This window comes from Cordyceps javanica, chromosome 6, assembly GCF_051103115.1.
Source record: "Cordyceps javanica chromosome 6, complete sequence".
In the NCBI taxonomy this organism is placed as follows: Eukaryota; Fungi; Ascomycota; class Sordariomycetes; order Hypocreales; family Cordycipitaceae; genus Cordyceps; species Cordyceps javanica.
The window spans coordinates 2,932,311-2,950,228 of NC_139300.1; the positions used below are offsets into that span (position 1 = coordinate 2,932,311).

Consider the following 17,918-nt stretch of genomic DNA (forward strand, 5'->3'; position numbering starts at 1 on the left):
GTAATGGTGTGTTGGCCGGAACGATTCCGGCCAACGACCCCCGCTTTTCAGGCCGGGCAGACACGGTAGCTGGTGGGCCGCATGACCCAGCGACGGCTCTCTTGGAAGCCCCTTGTTTTCGCCGAGAGCGTCGTCCGTGGAACCCTTTGGCCTGTTGTGCCTCCCTCCCCAGCCCAGGTGGACTTGGCGCTACCTTGGTGCGGGCTAGCGAGATGGAGTTACCCCAGAGCCTGGTGGAGGGAGGAAGACCTGGAGAGGGCCAGTGCGAGGGCAAGAATTGCAGAGCATGACCATGATGCTTGCAGGTTGCGGTTGCGGTGGTGGTGGTGGTGGTCGTCGTCGTGGCGAGACGTATGGGAAAGGGTTGGTCGCCCGTGTTGTTGGCAGACGCGCTTGCCAGAGATATGCTCTGGTGCCAACCCACGGCGCTCTAGCCGTGTTGTCCTTTTGCCTGGCAACTCAACCCCTATGAAAACTGGCGCTGTCTGTTGGCGTAATTGGCTTGTCCAACTCCGGAGTTGCTGCCGCGTTGCTGGTTGCTTTGCGTGGGTGGCCGTGACGGCCTCACCACGACACTGGGCATCTGCCGACCCTCGCAACGCAGGCCACGCCGTACAATCGTCTCCGGCTTCATTTGTGTTTTTTTTTCCCGTTGGGTCTAGAATGCCCAGCTTAGCAAGGGCTTGTAACCCTGGGGAAAGGCATGCAGGCGTGACCACTTTGTCCCCCGCTCCATGAGGCCGGAATCTGTTCCGGCCACAGAGTACTTATGCGGCGCGACGAACCTGTCCATGGTGTTGAGTTTTTTGAACTTTACTCTTCACTCTTCAATATTCCCCCAAAAATCTAGTAAAACGACCTCTACTCTCAGAGCTGTCCCATACTGTTTTGAACCTCTCATTACCTCACTTTTCTTTTTGGTACTTGGTCTTCACTTACACGACTTACACCAAATCACTTACACGCTACCACATACACTCACACATACACTATCCGCCTTCTTACCCAACCCATACCACACACTCCCTAGCACCACTTACACAACCTCACACACCAACACACGTCACAATGGGCTCCATTGGCGCTTCCACATTCAATGTCCTCGACGACACTCGTCCCGAGGACACTTCGATGCCTGCCTTCATGGTCTCCACTACTCGTGGTTTCCTTCCCCGTGCTGACCCTGTCGTCACCCTGCCCAAGGAGTTCGAGGCTCTCGAGTCCATCCTCCAGCGCATGCCAGTCAAGACTCTCTCCGGCGAGCCCGGTCTGTTGGCCGAGTCCAAGCTTGGTCCAGAGGTTGACAGCAGCTTCCCCGACCTGACGGATGCCATGGACCTCTACAAAGACAACCTGCCCGTCATGAACGCCCTCTACCGTGACTACTCTTTCCTTGCCTCTGCCTATCTCCTTGAGCCTTGCCACGAGCGCTTCGTCCGAGGTGAGGAGTACGGCCTCGGCCGCCAGACTCTGCCCAAGCAAATCTCCCACCCCATCGCCCGCTGCGCTGAGATGTAAGTTCCACACGATAATACCCCTTCAGCAGCACCACACAAATTGTATCAAGCTGACCATTCTGCAGCTGCGGTTTCCAGCCATTCATGGAATACGCTGGCTCATACGCTCTCTTCAACTACCGCCTCGAGGACCCGTCCAAGGGTCTCGAGTATGACAACCTGCGACTGATCCGCGCCTTTGAGCACGGCCTGCACCACGACTCCTCCGAGGCCGGCTTCGTCCTTGTTCACATTGACATGGTCCGCAACTCGGGCCCTCTTGTTGCAGGTGTCATGAAGAGCTTCGAGGCCGCCACCAAGACGGCTGCTGGCGGAGATGCTACCGAGCTCCGCAAGGGTCTCAACGATGGCCTCGAGGACATCCTCGGCGCCATGAAGAAGATCAATGCTGTCATGGAGACCATGTGGGGAAAGTCTCGTCCTACCGAGTACACTAGCTTCCGCACTTTCATCTTTGGCATCACTTCCCAGTCCATGTTCCCCAACGGCGTCGTCTACGAGGGTCTCAACGACAACAAGCCGTTGTCCTTCCGTGGTGAGAGTGGAGCCAACGACTCCATGGTGCCGCTCATGGACAACTTCCTCCAGGTTCCCATGCCCGAAACCCCTCTCACTGAGATTCTCAAGGACTTCCGCAAGTATCGTCCTAGCAACCACAAGGCCTTCCTTCTCTTCGCCAAGGAGCGCTCCGAGGAGCTCAACCTTCGCAACTACGCTCTTGGCCTGAAGGGCTCCAGACCTCCCGCTTCGGACGAGGAACGCGACCTCCTACGCATCTCTCGCAGCCTCTGGCTTCAGATCCTCAACCAGGTCCGCGACTTCCGCTGGCGTCACTGGTGCTTCGCGCGCGAGTACATTCTCAAGCGCACGTCCCACCCCACTGCCACCGGCGGCTCTCCCATTGTCACCTGGTTGCCCAACCAGCTCTTTGCCGTCCTTGACGAGATGGCCGTCATCCACAAGACTGGCCAAGAAGACGGCAAGGGTCTTGGCGCCGTCGCCGAGGACGTCATGGAGGCTGCCTTGCGCCAGCGCGATACTCTCCAGAAGGAGGTTGACAAGTACTGCGCAGAGCGTGGCGTCCAGCGCAACTAGATATAGATATACCCGCACGCGTCAATGTTGTTACGAGTTCCGTTTAGTATTGAGTCTGGCTGCAAAAAGTTTAGAATATTAAATAAAATTGCTAGATTATTTTATCCATCGGGAAATCTTGTTCTCGTGAACCTCTAACCTTTGACTTAAGCACTACAGTACCATACCCTTGACCTGGTCAATCTTCTTCAGGTTGACATTCTTGAGCATCATCATCCATATAAGGGCGAGACCCATGATACATGTACCTGCGATCAGCATCAATTTTTGACTACCGGCGTATGCATCCATGATTGCTGTCCGCTCCAGAGTGCCAACCGCATAGCTCAACTGGACATCAAGGTCGTCATAAATATCCCGCCACTGATCCTTGACAGAATCTGGGAGCAGCTGCTGAAGCTTTCCGGGTAGAGTGTTTGTCCAAATACCGCCGGAGATGCTGTTGCCAATTGCTCCACCAATGGTGGCAATGAGGGAAAGAACAGCCATTGCGGAGGCGACTTCGTCATGAGATACAGTCGCCACGACCGACACCTGCTGTCCACCAATGATCACACCCCCGCCGAGCGACATGAAAATCTGGCACATGATGATGTACCCGAGGCTGTGGTTCGGCTGGCGGAAATAGATCAAAAGGCCGACACCAAGAATATAAAGAGGAATACCCCACATGAACACCCATTTGTAGCGGCCCGACCAGCGGATCAAGATACCAACGAGGAACAGCTCGATGCCACTAACCACGTTGAAAATGTTGTTAATATATCCGGCCCTGGACTTGGAGATGTCGTAAACAACCTGCAGATACGAGGTAAAGTAACTGTTCCAACATGCGTACGAGATCTGATAAGTGGCAGCAATGAGACAGGCTCCCATGACGCAGGGAGACTTGAGTAGCTTCCAGGGAACGACAGGAACACTGGCACCGAAGCGCTCCCACAAAGCAAATACGACGATAAGAACGAAACCGAGCACCAGCATCGCGATGATGTAAGCAGATCGCCACTGGTCCTTGGAATCGGCAGCGATTGTGAAAGGTAGCAAGAAGAGAACAAACCCGGCGCTGAGCAAGAACACGCCGATGACTATCACCAATCAGATCTTTGTGTAGAAGTTGGATCGATACAAAGGGCGCTTACCATCGAATTCGATAAAATGATATTTACAGCTTTCCGCCCAGGTGCGGTTGCTGCGCTGACGATTGAGCAGGCCATTCTCCTTGGCCAGACGCTTTCCACGCTGCAGCATATAAATCATGGGCGCAGATACAGCGGGGAGAACAATGGTCCAAGCACCGAATCCCCATCTCCAGTTGCTCTCGTAAATCGTCTCTGCCGCCTTGGGACCTCCAAAGGCGGTGATGATGTACGAGGAGGAGGTCAGGGCATAAGCAAATGCACGCATCTTGAGCGAGGAAAAGTCGGCTGTCATGATGTCGACGGCAAAAATCATTCCGGTGAATCCGATATTGTAAAAGACCTGATATGGGATTATTAACAATTATTGCACACGCAACAGGCCAAGCATTGACATGTCAGGATGGGCTCTCACATTTGCCGCAGTGTAGACCGCGAAGCTCTTGCTAGCTGCCATGAGAATCAGGCCTAGAGTCGCGAGGCCCATCATGGCAGAGAAGCCGAATGTGCGATCCCAAATGTTGAGGATTTTCGCGATGGGCATGTACGTTGCGGCAGACAGGATACTGGTCATGACGTTGATGACGGGCATGAGCGAATGGCTCTGGAAGTCGCTGGTAACGAAGGGTGTGAGAGTCTCTGAGAGTGAGCCGATCATGGCTCTGCAAAAGTACAGCAGCCACATGCTTTAAATCTATCGTCAGAACAGCGAACAATCGGTCATCAGGCCGTACGGCGCAGTTTTCACGTACCAGCAATACACCACAACCAAAGAGGTCTTGCTCCATGACAGGGCGACGGCCTCGGCGATGCGAACACCATCCTGATCATCATCCGAGACTAGTTGCTGAAATTTTGTGATTTCAGGTTCCTCGGCAGGATTCTTGCTGTCGCGAGACGACGGCCTGTTGATGGTAGCTTCAGTCATCCCGGCGGGGGGGTCTCGGTCTGCAGCTCTGCGAGACGGAAGCAATTGTTCGATGGTCCAGGTTTCAACGAACAAGACGGGCGAGCAGGAGGGCAAGCCGCTCTCTTTTTATGATTGGGAATGGGGCCCGCGTGAATAATTTTCTCGTACTACTGATAGTAGTTCTTGAGAAAGCCACGCGAGTCCACTGAAGAGCATGCCGTTTTTCCGGGACTGGCTGGGGGGGTTTGTCGCAGCTAACGTGAACTAGTGAGCTGAGATGGATCTTATCAATCAGCAAGCGCGAGACGGCGGTTGCTTTTGTACCAGAGGTCAGACATGGCCTGCGAATGGTCAAGCAGGTAAGAGTTGAAAATCATCTTGTTGAATTTACCAAGTACTTTTGTTCCTCACTTCGGCGGTCCGGAATACGCTCTTGATTCTGCTCGGGACTGGTTGAGCTCGCGATGGCGGATCACCCTGCATCTCCACTCATTTCAGGGCTGGACACTGTTCAGCTCTAATATGGAGCGTTGTCGGAAAGAATTTTCCTTCCCCATGCGTGGCAAGAAGCAGTGTGGAGTCCCAAACTTCACTATTGGATCTCTGCTATGCTCGAAATTTGTCTCTTTGACGGCCGAGTAGCCTCCGGCGTCCTGTGGAGCCAACCATTCTAGAAATCCCCGAAGCGACGAGGGAAGCCAAGACAGGGGAGCGAAGCAGGGGAGCGATTCATGGGCTATTCAGTCTGTAATCCGTAGTGGACACCCCATTGCCGGCCGTGGGCAGCTTTGAGCAGTCGGCTCCCTGCAGGGCCTCTGCCGATCTCTGTCGCTTGGAGAACGGGACGAAGGCAGGATATCGAGCATCGGATTACTTGGGACATTCAACTGAGCTGCAAGATGAGTGCGAACGAAAACAGCCTGGACAACTCCCAGTTTGCGGCACAAAAGCTAGGAGCGACTCCTCATTACTATTCGTCAAAGAGCTCGACAGCGCCGACATCGACTTTACTGGAGGTGTAGGTGGTAGCTTGCGTATAATGCCATAATCAGCCCGAGCCGCACCGGACTTTGTCCGTCTCGACGACGCTGATGTGCAGGATGTCCTACATGCGACCAACGCCCTCCTCTCCATTCTCCATTGTGGGCTGCTAACGAGTGGATGAGTGACTTTTTTTTAAACTGGGCTGCGCAGCTGGGTAGGCCACGCGAAATTGCACACATGATCAGCCATTGTGCAGTGGGGACAGGATATCAATCGCATCTGATAACGCTCCATCATGCCCTCGGGCACGGGAGGCCCCAAACGTGCCTCTGCCACTTTTTGCCGCAGGACTGTTTCGAGATGGATCAAATAAACTCTCCGTGAATCACTCGTCCAAGGTTTGAAAAAAAAAAGAAGAAGAAAAAAAAGGCAGGTCATGGCATAAAACAGAAAACTTTGAATATGAAGGCATCATATGCAGCGCTCGTCGTCGGTCCAGTCCTCCTTACCGCTCATCTTGGATGCTGCAGCGACGAACCTTTTAACAGGACCTGTGCAGAGAGCTGCCAGAATGCTCTCAGCCCGATCCTCTTTGCAGACTTTTCTCATAATAGGACGTATGAAGAGCAGCATTGCAAGAGCAACCTGAGCCTGGCGTCGACGTACCTCTGTATCGACCTCAACTGCGGCGTTTCTACGCGGGCCGTGGCGCTGCAGCGCATGAACAGCAGTTGCCGGACGCAATACAACGCATCATTGCCAGAGTTTTCGCATCTTGCGAATTATACAAGTGAGGAAATCTCGCTTTTTGCGCGAGTCCATAGACGTGATGCCCTCGGCCCGCAGCAGCCATGGCGTGAGCCCGTCCTCCCAGCACCGGAATATTTCCATGTCTGGCTGCAGACGCTGGTACGCCCCGAGAGAATGACCCTTTTTTTCTTTGTTTTTGCTGTATTTTAGCCCTTGATCTAACGTAGAAACCAGGACGGCTGGCGCTACACAAATCTTCATCATCTGCTATACGGGTTCGTGGTCGTGCCCGCCGCCGTCGTATCTCCGAGCTTTGTGGCTAAATCCTCAACAGGGCGGCTGTCATGGCATTTTGGGTCCTCGTGGTCGCTGTTGGACTCGCTCACAGGATCTACGTCGTAGTCTGCCGCATATACTACAGCTATCCGTCATTACATCTCATACAACTGCCGCTTGGGCGAGCTTCGTGGCTGAAGCGTCGACTGTTCCTACCAGCGACGTTCGGCTACCGATGCGCCCAGAGAGTCTGGGGCTGCAGCGTACCGCCTCGGATCCAGTCGCTAACGATTCTTGCGTTTGTCGCCATGAATACAATCTTCTCATTCATCGGCTACCGATTCACAAACGAAAATTACTAGTATGTGAATGACTTCCAGCAAGCTAAACTTCGTGATGCATGTCCACGCGCTTATGCTGCATAATCGTCGACTAGCTTCGACAACGTCCTCGACCAAGCGCTGCGCCATGTTTCTGACCGGACTGGAATTATTTCCTTTGCGAATTTTCCCCTCATATGGCTTTTTGGAATGCGCAACAATTTAGCGCTCTGGCTCACAGGATGGGATTTTGGTACCTACAATAGTTTTCACCGGTGGACAGCTCGCATAGCAGCACTACAGGCCATAGTGCATTCTGTTGGCTACACTATAATTCTGTTGCGCCGTATGTCTTCTTCTTCCTTCAACTTCTGCCTGTACACTTCTTGATGCTTACGAACTCAGAGGGCGGCTTACATGATCTATACACGGAATATCTTGAGCCATACTGGCAGGCTGGTGTCTTGGTAAGTCCGCCCAACCTTTTGTCCAACATCGACTTACAAACAGCAGGCTACAATTCTCATGAGTCTACTGATACCGCTTTCCAAACCGTCCTTACGAAGACACTCTTATGAAATATTTCTTGTCATACACATTATTTTCTCAATTTTGCTATTGTTTTCCATGCTTGGGTGAGTGACGCGGTGATCCGTGGAACGGGATCTGGCTTACACACTCGCAGTCACGTTTCCATTTTTGATGGCCGTTGGAACGGCTTTGTGCGAGTACCTACCTATATATGGATATTCGATCGCATAATGCGGACACTACGCGCCGCCGCTTTCCGCCCACTGTCGTGGAGCAGCCGAGCACATGCGTCATATTCTTTGACCGCAGACATCGTGCAGTTGAGCGTGCCGTTGAAGCGGCACTCACTACGGAAGCCAAAGCCTGGTACATTTTTTTACTTGACAGTCTTATCCGACACCAAGTCAAGACTTCAAAGTCACCCGTTCACGGTTGCGTCCGTGGTAAACAGGGGACTACCAGATACCGAGGCGGACGAGACCACAGCCCTGCTTGGTCCCGCACATGATAGCGGGCAAGCCGTCAGAATGAATGCGTCGGCATCTGTCGAGTTTTTAATACGGCCATATAATGGATTCACAGCTCAGTTGCGAGAGCTAGCCCAGGATACAAAGTCTTTCAAGGTACTCGTGGAAGGGCCTTATGGTACTACTCATCCCCTCCAAACATATAGTCACGTCGTCTTCATCGTAGGAGGCACAGGAATTGTTACACCAATCTCCTATCTTCCTATCCTGGCGAGAAACTCCAAACTCCAGCCGATCGTAGGCCTGCATTGGGCTGTGCGCGAACCAGCCTTTGCAAACATGGTTCTAGAGCAATACTTTGACGATGCACTGAAGTCGGACAATCTTTCAATTACGCTGTATGCTTCAAGATTTATCGATTTGCAACCATTACTCTCGGAGCCCGTCTCGCAGCACATGGGCCGACCCAACGTTTCTGCCATCATAGCGTCCGCGGCAGTAGGCGCCAGAAGCGGTCGTCTAGCTGTCGTTGCCTGCGGTCCAGAAGGCCTGCTCGATGACGCGCGTCTGGGGGTTATATATGCACTCAAAACAGCGCAGTGCACAATAGACTATTTCCAAGACAGCTTTGCCTGGTAGACGGCCAGAAACCAACATCTGGGTTGGCCGTGGGGTAAATGCAGGCAAGGAGACACTGCGGGCGTCTGCAAGCCTCGCGAGCAAACAATGCCAACCCAGACGAGGTCAGCGACAACAAATCCAAACACCTCGACCCAGGTTCGACTTTTTTCGCTCTAAAAATACAGTGAAAGGGACCGCAGAATATGAGAGATTGGCGCACAGCGCATCGTTCCACGTGGAAGCGCGACGGAGCATGCAAAGCAAACCAACACAACTGTCAGTTTGGCCTCCCAACTATCCTCCCGAACCATGCTGCGGACCAACGTCAGGCTAATTTGCTCTCCGTGTAGGCTTGGATACGGGGCATGGGGACCAGTGCTGCGACAACGACTCGTACTGCTTCGTGGGCTCCGAGGGCGAGTCGCGCTGCTGCCCGCTCGGGTCCAACTGCGTCGCCGACTCGCCATGCAACAGCAAGTCGTACTACTGCACCCGCACCGCGACCTTGTCGGCCTTGCAGACGTCCGACGCCGCCGCCGCCGCCAACGCGACCGAGACGGGCTGCTGCGGACGCCGCTGCCCGGTGCCACAGTACTACCTGTGCCCGGCAGAGCTGGGCGGGAACTGCTGCCCGTACGGCACGGAGTGTCGCGCTGACGAAAAGTGCGTGTCTGTCGCTTCGAACACCGTGATGACGACCGCGGCGACGGCGACGGCGACGACTGGAGCAGCGACCAACAGCGCCACGCCCGCCTCACCGCCGTCGCAGTGCCCCAGCGGCGGCGGCGGCACCTGCAGGGCGGCCGGGTCCTCTGCGGGAGGGCTGTCTACGACGACCAAAACATGCATTGCCGTGACTGTCGTGGCGAGCGCTGCGGTCGTGGCCGGGCTCATTGCCTGGCTGTGGGTGGTGAAGAGGCGGTACAAGACCCGTGCGGGCACGTCGAGGGAGGGGAGCAGCAGCGTGAGCGAGGTTCCCGGGGACAGCGTGCCCGAGGTAGGGTCCTTTGGCATCGCGGCGGCACAGTCGAGCGTCGGGCGCGCGGTGCCGGCGCAGCCAAACTCGCCGGCGGATATAGCATCCCCCGTAGAGCTGGATTCGGCCGCGCCAGAGGACGACGGCACAGTTGGGAAAGATGGTCTGCCAAAGCCGGAACCGACCGAGGTGTACGAGCTCGAGGCGATCGAGGTTGGACGGAACTGCACCGCGGAGGGGTGGCGGCGTGAGGAAACGACCATGTAGTGACATTTCTAATATTCCATTCATATTTCTAGCAGTCTATTTACCTAAAAACTCCGAGCATATTCGTACATGATATCTGCCGACAAATGAAATGAGGGAAAGAATAAAGCAACCAAATCAAGGCCCAGGGCCAACTGTCCAGACTCAAAAGCAATCATTAAAAAGTCCTATTTCCAATAACTTTGACACATTTTCGAGATCAAGCGGCAATGCATTTGACCCTGCAAAGATACACTGACCACCCTTGACAAGTGCGCAAGGTGAAGAAGGGGGCTCACAGGCTGTGCGCCAGCGTGGTTGCTTCACGCCACGACGCCACCAAAGGGCGCGCACGTGCGGAGGTCCTTGACCAGGTCCTCGACGTTGCTGAGATATCTGCTGAGGAGCTGTTGCTTCTCGGCCGTCGCGAGGGTGCCGGCCGCCTCCTCGCTGCCGGCGGCTCGCCCACGCCTGTTGCGAGCCGCCGCGGCGTCGCCGCCAAAGGCGCCCGCGAGCTTGCTGGGACTTCGCTGGAGCATGTCGGGCAGCGAGTCGCGGCGGTCGGCGGCGCGGGGGATGGAGGGCGTCTCGGGCATGAGGTAGAAGTAGAGGAACTCGACGAGCTTGAGCTTGACCTCGCGCGAGGTGGAGCGCGACTTGAAGAGCGAGGTGACGGTGAGGAGGCCGTCGAGGCCCTCAAAGACGCGCGTGTTGCCGGGCACGTCGATGAGGGCGACGACGAGGGTGAGGAGCGTGGCGGACTGGATGGCCGGACAGTTGAAGGGTTCGAGGAGGTCGAGGAGGAGCTGGATGGCGGGCGCGTTAGCTGACAAACTTGGTCCAAAAAAAAAACACCGAGTTTTTTTTTTTGCCTTGGTGTTGGCTTTTGGGGCTGGTGCGAGCCAAAAGAGAAAATAACGTACATTCATGTTTTGCTCGCGCTGGAAGAGCCCCTTTGTGGGCGGGTGCAGCAGCATGGCACCCTGCAGCAGGTCCAGCGCGCTGAGGATGAGGAGATCGTTCTGGCCGTCGCTGCCCTTGGCCATGAGGCGGTCCAGCGTGCTGATGAGGCGCAGCCCGACGTTCCACTCGAAGCCCTCCTGCAGCTTGAAGAACTCGCGGAACGCCGGGTCCTGCGCGAGCTGGCCGAGGTCCTTGCGCGGCGGCGACATGCCCGCGTCGCCCTCGTCGTCGTCCGCCATTGTGGTGTCCTCGGCATGGCCGCCCTCGCGAGCCGACGACGACGACGACAGGCAGATTTGCGCCAGCAGGCCCTCGACTTGGCGTAGGCCCTTGCGAACTTTGGGGCCGTCGTAGGAAGAGAGGTTGTCAAACGCCAGGGAGAGTAAGTTTTCCATTTTGGCTGCGTTTGTTTGATCGGTGTTTTTTTTTATTCTTGTCTTCTTCGTCGTTTGTATCGCAAGGGATGATGATGCTCAATGTAGCGGCGTCGGGCGTTTTTAGACAGGCCTGTTTACTTGGCGCAACTGTCTTTCTTGCTTTTTTTTTTTTGATCTTTTTTCCGTTATTGAGACCGCTGGCGCCGTGGCGCGAACGAAACGTTGGGTGTATCGCAAAGGTTCAGGGAAACATTGAAATCATGGATTGCTGCTCGATCAAAAAATCATGGTAGTGAAGAAGACAGAATGGAAAGAAAAGAAATAAAAAGGTATGTACGCTGACCAAAGCCGTTTGACCATGATGGAGAATTGGCCCAGGCTGCATAAATGGCATTCATTGCACTTCGTTGCCCCAGCAACGTATTGTAGTGGGGTGACAGGAATGGCCGTGGAAGCATTAGCACTACCTGTGTAAGTACCAGGAGGTGCTTTCGCGGCCCAACTCCATTGGCAGCTCCCATGTCGGATGAGTCTACTCGGTCAACTTGAATGTTTTGATTTATTAATTGCTACTCAATACCTGTACTGCTCCTTGACGCTTTGGGATGTATGGATGACCATTGTTGATTGGATAAGTGGTTGTCATTGATCACTTTCCCGCACATTTGTCATGGTTTGGCATGGCCTATTGCTGCCGCTATTTCTATGTATGCTCTGATCTCTTAACACATTTTTCGCAGACTTGAATTGTCTGAGTGATCAGAACGCGTAAACCTTTCGCCATATACTGCCTATAGCTTCTCTAAACTTTGAGCTTTTCTCCGCGGCTGTTGACGCTATTATGATCGAACTAGCTAGTTCACCATGCTTTAACATGCACAATGGACTGCGATTTCCTAAAAAAAAAATTGCTCAATAGTGTTTAGACATTTTGTCACTACCGACTACTCAGGTGTAATGACGCAGGTAAAAATTACTGAAATCAGGCTCGCGTATTTTTAGGTTTAGCAATACTTTAAATCGGATCGACTATACCACGCTTTAGCGGATCAGCTCAACGAGATGGTCACTTCAGAATCCCCAGTATAATTGTGCTTATCTTAATTACTGGAATTAGATACAACACTGCCGTTGCATGAAACGAAGGAACAGAATCCTTTCGCACAGTTTTCGATGCGATACCGGTTCTAGTACTCTGTAAGTCTAGAATTGTCCAGCAAACGAATCACTAGAATTGTGGGAGAATATGATGCTTGTTGGAATACATTCGTATTAGGGTATGCGTTATATCAACCTGACTGCGGCGAATTGCGGCTCGATCACAAGGAAGCCAGTTCTCTTTGCTGCGCATCCTTTGTCGAATCAATGGTCTCAGTTGACGTACTGCTGGATACATGCAGGGTGCAAATGTGAATACAGAGAGTGGATATCAAGGAAATGTTCTGCATGCTGCTGCATAGAAAGGGCACGAGACATTCTGTAGACAGTAGACACTGATTCAAAGTGGCGTCCGATGTGAGTCTCGTTGGTGGATACCATTACACTTGACTGCTCAGTGCTCACCAGTCTGCTTTCCTTGGGCGGCACGGCGGGTATAAGGGCGTTGTGCAGATATTGATTCAGAATGCTGCCGACGTGAATTCAAGGGGCGCACATCATGGCAACGCTCTCTCTGCCGCCCCCATTAGCAGGGGAGGCGGGTGTTGTTCGGAGACTGCTTCGACACGGCGCGAATGCAAATGAATAGCGCGGAAAATATAAGAGTGCTCAAAAGGCCAAGAGGCTATCGTGCAGAGGTCAATAATTGGCAGTCCTAATGAATGTGCGCTGTGGGGATCCTACGATAATGCTCGGATACCAAGGTTTTCTCGTTGGCCGATGCAAGCGAGCTCTGATCCAGGAATATCAGTTCAAAATTTGCATCACTCACCTGCCAGAAAAGTGCGAGTAAGAATACCCGGCCTTGTCACCAGATGCCTGTCCGCGTGTGTCCAGCAGAGGTGCATTGCAGATGATACGTTTCATAGCCAGAAGGACTCTAGTAAGGCGTAGGCTGCACCGTAATTCTCGATCGTTCTCTCCCTCTATCGTTTTCTCTGCGTATGGGTGTATGTGTGTCTGTGTCAAGGAAATCTCTTTTTTTTTTTCTTTATTGAGAGCTACTACGCACCAGTGTACTTGTTTCCTTCGCGCATCATCAGGTGTTCCCGTCTCCCGAGGTCAACATCTATGATCCACTTGCAAGACCCTGCAGGTACCCGCTAGGGACTAATCTCGGTCGATATCTTGACAAAGAAGGTTGATAATTTCTCGATGCATCATGTTTCACCAGTACCACAGGCCATAATATACGGCCGTCGAAGAAGAGCAAGAAGCCTCTCAGAGGAAAAAAAAGGACAAAAAAAAAAGAGGTAAAGGAGCTCAATATAACCTTGTTGGCGAGGTATCCCCCCCCTGGTTAGCGCCACCTAACCGCCACTAGCGATGCGCACAGCGGCCCCCCTTCACATGATGTCCTTGTTCTTAAATGAGCTTCTCCGCGATTCTGCCCACGTCAACATCCATTGCTGGGAACATGTCAGGCCACGCAATTGCCACCGTCCTGAGAGTTTCTCGGCTTGCTTGATTTACGTTGCCCTCACGCCAACATTGTCGTCTTTTCACCGGTCCTGCCAGGTACCCAGTCTCTGTGCCGTGGTGTCGGAACCATTTCAGCAGCCAAACGGGCCTTTGCCCCTCTTCAACACTTCCCTCTCCTCTCTCTCAGCTTGGCTGCCGCGTCACCCCCCAACGGAATCCAGACCTTTATCTTTCTCCTGCTTCTTTGATATTTTTTTTCCCGAGGAAACCGATCCAAGGCATCATTCGAGTCGGCGTTGCTGACGTGAAACACCGTCATTCCCTGGGGCCAGGCAGCCAGCTCCTATTCTCCGTGTGGCGCGCCGCCAAGGGAAATCTTGCTGCCTGTTCGTATCTCTCCTACCAAGCTCATCGGTGGAACCGGTTCCGGCGAGCCGCCTCGAAGCTGAATCGCCCGCGGCTCCTCTTCCTACCTGCTCCGGGATAAGCCCTTGCTTTGGCTCTTTATTTGGGTCCCGCCTCGTATATAAAACATCCTTTCAGGCATCCACATTCGCTTCGGCGGGCGATCTTTTTTTTTTTTCTGACGGCATAAGATGGCTCCACCCAAGGCTGCAGCTGTGGCATCGCCAGACGCCACGCACTCCACCCAGACGACGACGACAACGACAACGACAACGTCGATAAAGACTGCCTCCTCTCCTCGTGCTCGCACTTTCTCCAACCCTCTGACGCTGCCCTCGGCGATTCCCCCTCGTACCTCTAGTAACGCCAACTTGCGGGCATCACTCATGCACGGGCAACAACAGCAGCAGCAGCAGCAACAGCACGACCACCAGTCGCCAACGTCAACTCTGCAGCCGCAGCCGCCCGCCTCGACGCTCTCCTCCATCGCCGTCTCGCCGCTCCCTTCGCCGCCCCGGTCCGGCAGTCTCCCCGCCGAGGGCCTGCACCACCGCCGGCCCTCCGCGCTCAACGCCGCGTCGTCGTTGCCGCCGGCCCGGCAGAGCTCCGCCATCATGCAGCACCAGCTCTCGCCCACGGTCGCCGCGGACCCGTCGCGCTACGCCACCGAGGACCTGCACTTCACGCCGCAGCGCTCGTGGACCGCCGACAAGGAGCGCATCGTCCGCGCGCCCTTCAACTACGTCATCAGCCACCCGGGCAAGGACATTCGCTCGCAGCTCATCGCCGCCTTCAACGTCTGGCTCGAGGTGCCGCCCGCGAGCCTAGAGGTCATCACCCGCGTCGTCGGCATGCTGCACGAGTCGTCGCTGCTCGTCGACGACGTCCAGGACAACTCGGAGCTGCGCCGCGGCTTCCCCGTCGCCCACCACATCTTTGGCGTCGCCCAGACCATCAACTCGGCAAACTACGTCTACTTTGCCGCCCTCCAGGAGCTGCTCACCCTCCGCAACCAGCAGGTCCTCGCCACCTTTGCCGAGGAGCTCGTCAACCTGCACCGCGGCCAGGGCATGGACCTCTTCTGGCGCGACACCCTCACCTGCCCCTCCGAGGACGACTACCTCGAGATGGTCGGCAACAAGACGGGCGGCCTCTTTCGCCTCGGCATCAAGCTCATGCAGGCCGAGTCGTCGTCGTCGTCGTCGTCTTCGTCGCCCGGCAGTAGCGGGCCCCCGCTCGACTGCGTCCCGCTCGTCAACCTCGTCGGCCTCATCTTCCAGATCCGCGACGACTACGTCAACCTCAAGTCGGACGAGTACTCGCAGCACAAGGGCATGTGCGAGGACCTCACCGAGGGCAAGTTCTCCTTCCCCGTCATCCACAGCATCCGCGCCCGCCCGGACGACCTGCAGCTCGTCAACATCCTCAAGCAGAAGACGACCGACATCCAGGTCAAGCGCTACGCCGTCACCTACATGGAGAGCACCGGCAGCTTCGCCTACACCCAAAAGGTCCTCGCCACCCTCATCGAGCGCGCCCGGAAGCTGACGCACGAGCTGGACAATGGCCGCGGCAAGCAGGACGGCATCTTGGCCATTTTGGACAAGAGGAGTGGTGGAGGGGGGGGGGGGGGGGGGGGGGGGGGGGGGGGGGGGGCGGTCAAAGTTAGCGAGGAGCTTCAGAACCTGTATTTTTTATCTATACGCGAGGTCGTAGAGTGGACACACACACAAGATCAGGCACATATAGCGGGCATTTACAGAACACTTATACCAGGACAATTCTTTCTTTTACTCTTAATCATGGAAACATTTTATTTATTTTTCTGAGGGTTTTGTTCTTTTTTTTTAAGACGTGCACAGTGCAGAATCATATCTCATCGTGAATCATTGCTTTGCATGGTCTATATATACACTCTGCTCGACGCAGAAAACCAGCCCTCCCTCTTCCCTCTTCACGCATAGTCTACCAGGCTGGTCTTGCGCTTCACAAGCCTCACCCAGCGCCTCCGCCGCCACTCCCCCTTGAGGCCCGCGCCGTCCTCGCCCTCCTCCCAGCTGGCGTGGTTGAGCGCGTGGCGGGCGGCCTCGTCGTCCGGGTGCTCGACGACGGGGGAGGAGCGGCGCGGCTCGTCGTCGCGCTCGTCGTACATGTCATAGACCCAGCGCTCGCCCTCCGTCTCGACCTCGACGCCGGTGATGATGCGCTCCTCGACCCACTCGCGGCTCCAGAGGTCGAGCGCCCACTTCTTCTCGCTCCAGGCCCAGCCCTCCGGGGGCGCGACGTCCTCGAAGAAGCGCGTGCCGCCGGGGCGATCGCCGGCAATGCGCGCGGCCGACAGCGGGTCGTGCGGCGACGGGCAAAACACCCAGGGCTCCCACTCGCCGGGGCGGCCCGTCTTGCGCTGCAGCTCAAAGATTTCGACCTCGCGCGTCTCGGGCGCCGAGTCGAGGATGATGTCGGACGCGACCCAGCCGTCGGCGAGGGACCGGGCCCTGTCGCCGCCGCCCTCGAGGGCCTCGGCCGCGACCTTTTCCATGCCACCCGCCGCGGCCGCAAGGCGGCCAAGCTTGCCGGCCTTGAGGTCCGCGACGAACTGGACCACGTAGGGGTTTGCGGCGCAGATGTGCGCCCACCCGCCGGCGAGGAAGACGAAGCGCCAGGGGACGAGGTGCGCCGTCGTCGCGGCGACGAGGATGCCCACCACGGCGCCGAGGAAGACGGTCGAGGAGAGGGCCTCGTCGCTAAAGTTGGTGAGGGGCAGGACCTTTTCGACGACGAGGTCGTGGGCGACGACAAAGCCGCCCATCTGGTTCTGCAGCCGGCGCATGTTCTTGACAAAGTCGCGGCTGAGCTCGCGGACGGGCGCGACGGTGACGGGCGGCGCGAGCGGCGGACCCGCCGCCGAGTAGCCGACGCCTTGCTCGCTGGAGAGCGTGCCGCGCGGGGGCGCCGGGTGGCGCGCCAGGAAGCTCGGGACCAGCACGCCCAGGACCAGCAGCACCAGCGGCAGCGCCACGACGAGGTGCGGGTCCAGGCAGACAAAGGTGTAGACGGCGAGGAAGGAGAGCGTGCGCGTCGGGTGCTGCCACTCGAGGAGCGACTCGGTCAGATCCTGCAGCTGGAAGAGCACGCCGGCACGGGCGTTGAAGCGGCGAAAGTTGTACGACATGGTGCCAAGGCTGAACTCGGGGGCGCGATGGGCGTTGGCCACGTCCTCGTCGAGCGTGAAGCTGACCTCGCCATCCTCGGCGGGCATGACTTGTGCGAGAAGCCTGCTTGCATCGTTAGCGGCCATGAGCATAGACGACAGGCGCGAGGATGGTGGAGAGGGGGGGGGAATATGAACCTTTCGACTAGGCGGTCTTGGATGCTGGCTCGTTCGCGGAGCGCAGCCAGCCCGCCAAACAGGCCGGATCGCTGTGTCGGCGTCGCCTCATCAGTGGCGGCGGCGCCACCGCCGGAATCGTCATTCTTAATGTCGGGCATGGTGTTGCGCGATCTCACGTCGTGAGGTGGCTGCGCATGGCTGATCGTGGAGGTTGTCAGTGATGAAGCTTGGGCGTTTGTTGTGCAAATGGACGGGAAGGGCATGTGACGTTATGCCGACATGCCGAGGCGGCGCTGGCCCGCTGCACCCCAGAGTCGGTGGAGCTGGTATGGTGAGCGTTTGCGCCATGCGCCCGTGCCTTCGATCAAATGGGGGACTTGCCGTTTTGAGACTTTTGGTAAACAAATGATTCTCAAGGCAAGGCAAACTTGCC

The 17,918-nt window shown here is 55.9% G+C and overlaps 8 protein-coding genes across 8 annotated transcripts; 5 read left to right on the plus strand and 3 right to left on the minus strand.

The window, feature by feature from the left end:
* Positions 1 to 1,068: 1,068 nt before the first annotated feature.
* V2A60_009333 (uncharacterized protein) lies at positions 1,069 to 2,612 on the plus strand (the record flags this gene model as incomplete). Its single annotated transcript, XM_083260599.1, has 2 exons — positions 1,069 to 1,514; positions 1,583 to 2,612. The coding sequence occupies 2 exons, from the start codon at positions 1,069 to 1,071 to the stop codon at positions 2,610 to 2,612; spliced, it is 1,476 nt and encodes a 491-aa protein (XP_083116725.1).
* Positions 2,613 to 2,765: 153 nt separating this feature from the next.
* V2A60_009334 (uncharacterized protein) lies at positions 2,766 to 4,676 on the minus strand (the record flags this gene model as incomplete). Its single annotated transcript, XM_083260600.1, has 4 exons — positions 2,766 to 3,697; positions 3,752 to 4,091; positions 4,164 to 4,434; positions 4,501 to 4,676. The coding sequence occupies 4 exons, from the start codon at positions 4,674 to 4,676 to the stop codon at positions 2,766 to 2,768; spliced, it is 1,719 nt and encodes a 572-aa protein (XP_083116726.1).
* Positions 4,677 to 6,104: 1,428 nt separating this feature from the next.
* V2A60_009335 (uncharacterized protein) lies at positions 6,105 to 7,030 on the plus strand (the record flags this gene model as incomplete). Its single annotated transcript, XM_083260601.1, has 3 exons — positions 6,105 to 6,551; positions 6,627 to 6,667; positions 6,727 to 7,030. 3 exons carry the CDS (start codon positions 6,105 to 6,107, stop codon positions 7,028 to 7,030), a joined length of 792 nt encoding a protein of 263 aa, XP_083116727.1.
* Positions 7,031 to 8,046: 1,016 nt separating this feature from the next.
* V2A60_009336 (NADPH oxidase family protein) lies at positions 8,047 to 8,625 on the plus strand (the record flags this gene model as incomplete). The annotated part of the gene is made up of 1 exon (XM_083260602.1): positions 8,047 to 8,625. The coding sequence occupies one exon, from the start codon at positions 8,047 to 8,049 to the stop codon at positions 8,623 to 8,625; it is 579 nt and encodes a 192-aa protein (XP_083116728.1).
* Positions 8,626 to 8,810: 185 nt separating this feature from the next.
* V2A60_009337 (uncharacterized protein) lies at positions 8,811 to 9,850 on the plus strand (the record flags this gene model as incomplete). The annotated part of the gene is made up of 2 exons (XM_083260603.1): positions 8,811 to 8,883; positions 8,958 to 9,850. The coding sequence occupies 2 exons, from the start codon at positions 8,811 to 8,813 to the stop codon at positions 9,848 to 9,850; spliced, it is 966 nt and encodes a 321-aa protein (XP_083116729.1).
* A 302-nt stretch (positions 9,851 to 10,152) lies between these two features.
* On the minus strand, positions 10,153 to 11,187 carry V2A60_009338 (cell division protein Cdc14; the record flags this gene model as incomplete). Its single annotated transcript, XM_083260604.1, has 2 exons — positions 10,153 to 10,635; positions 10,753 to 11,187. 2 exons carry the CDS (start codon positions 11,185 to 11,187, stop codon positions 10,153 to 10,155), a joined length of 918 nt encoding a protein of 305 aa, XP_083116730.1.
* A 3,158-nt stretch (positions 11,188 to 14,345) lies between these two features.
* On the plus strand, positions 14,346 to 16,039 carry V2A60_009339 (isoprenoid synthase domain-containing protein; the record flags this gene model as incomplete). Its single annotated transcript, XM_083260605.1, has 2 exons — positions 14,346 to 15,768; positions 16,017 to 16,039. The coding sequence occupies 2 exons, from the start codon at positions 14,346 to 14,348 to the stop codon at positions 16,037 to 16,039; spliced, it is 1,446 nt and encodes a 481-aa protein (XP_083116731.1).
* Positions 16,040 to 16,108: 69 nt separating this feature from the next.
* On the minus strand, positions 16,109 to 17,643 carry V2A60_009340 (integral peroxisomal membrane peroxin-domain-containing protein; the record flags this gene model as incomplete). Its single annotated transcript, XM_083260606.1, has 2 exons — positions 16,109 to 17,429; positions 17,504 to 17,643. 2 exons carry the CDS (start codon positions 17,641 to 17,643, stop codon positions 16,109 to 16,111), a joined length of 1,461 nt encoding a protein of 486 aa, XP_083116732.1.
* Positions 17,644 to 17,918: the final 275 nt, after the last annotated feature.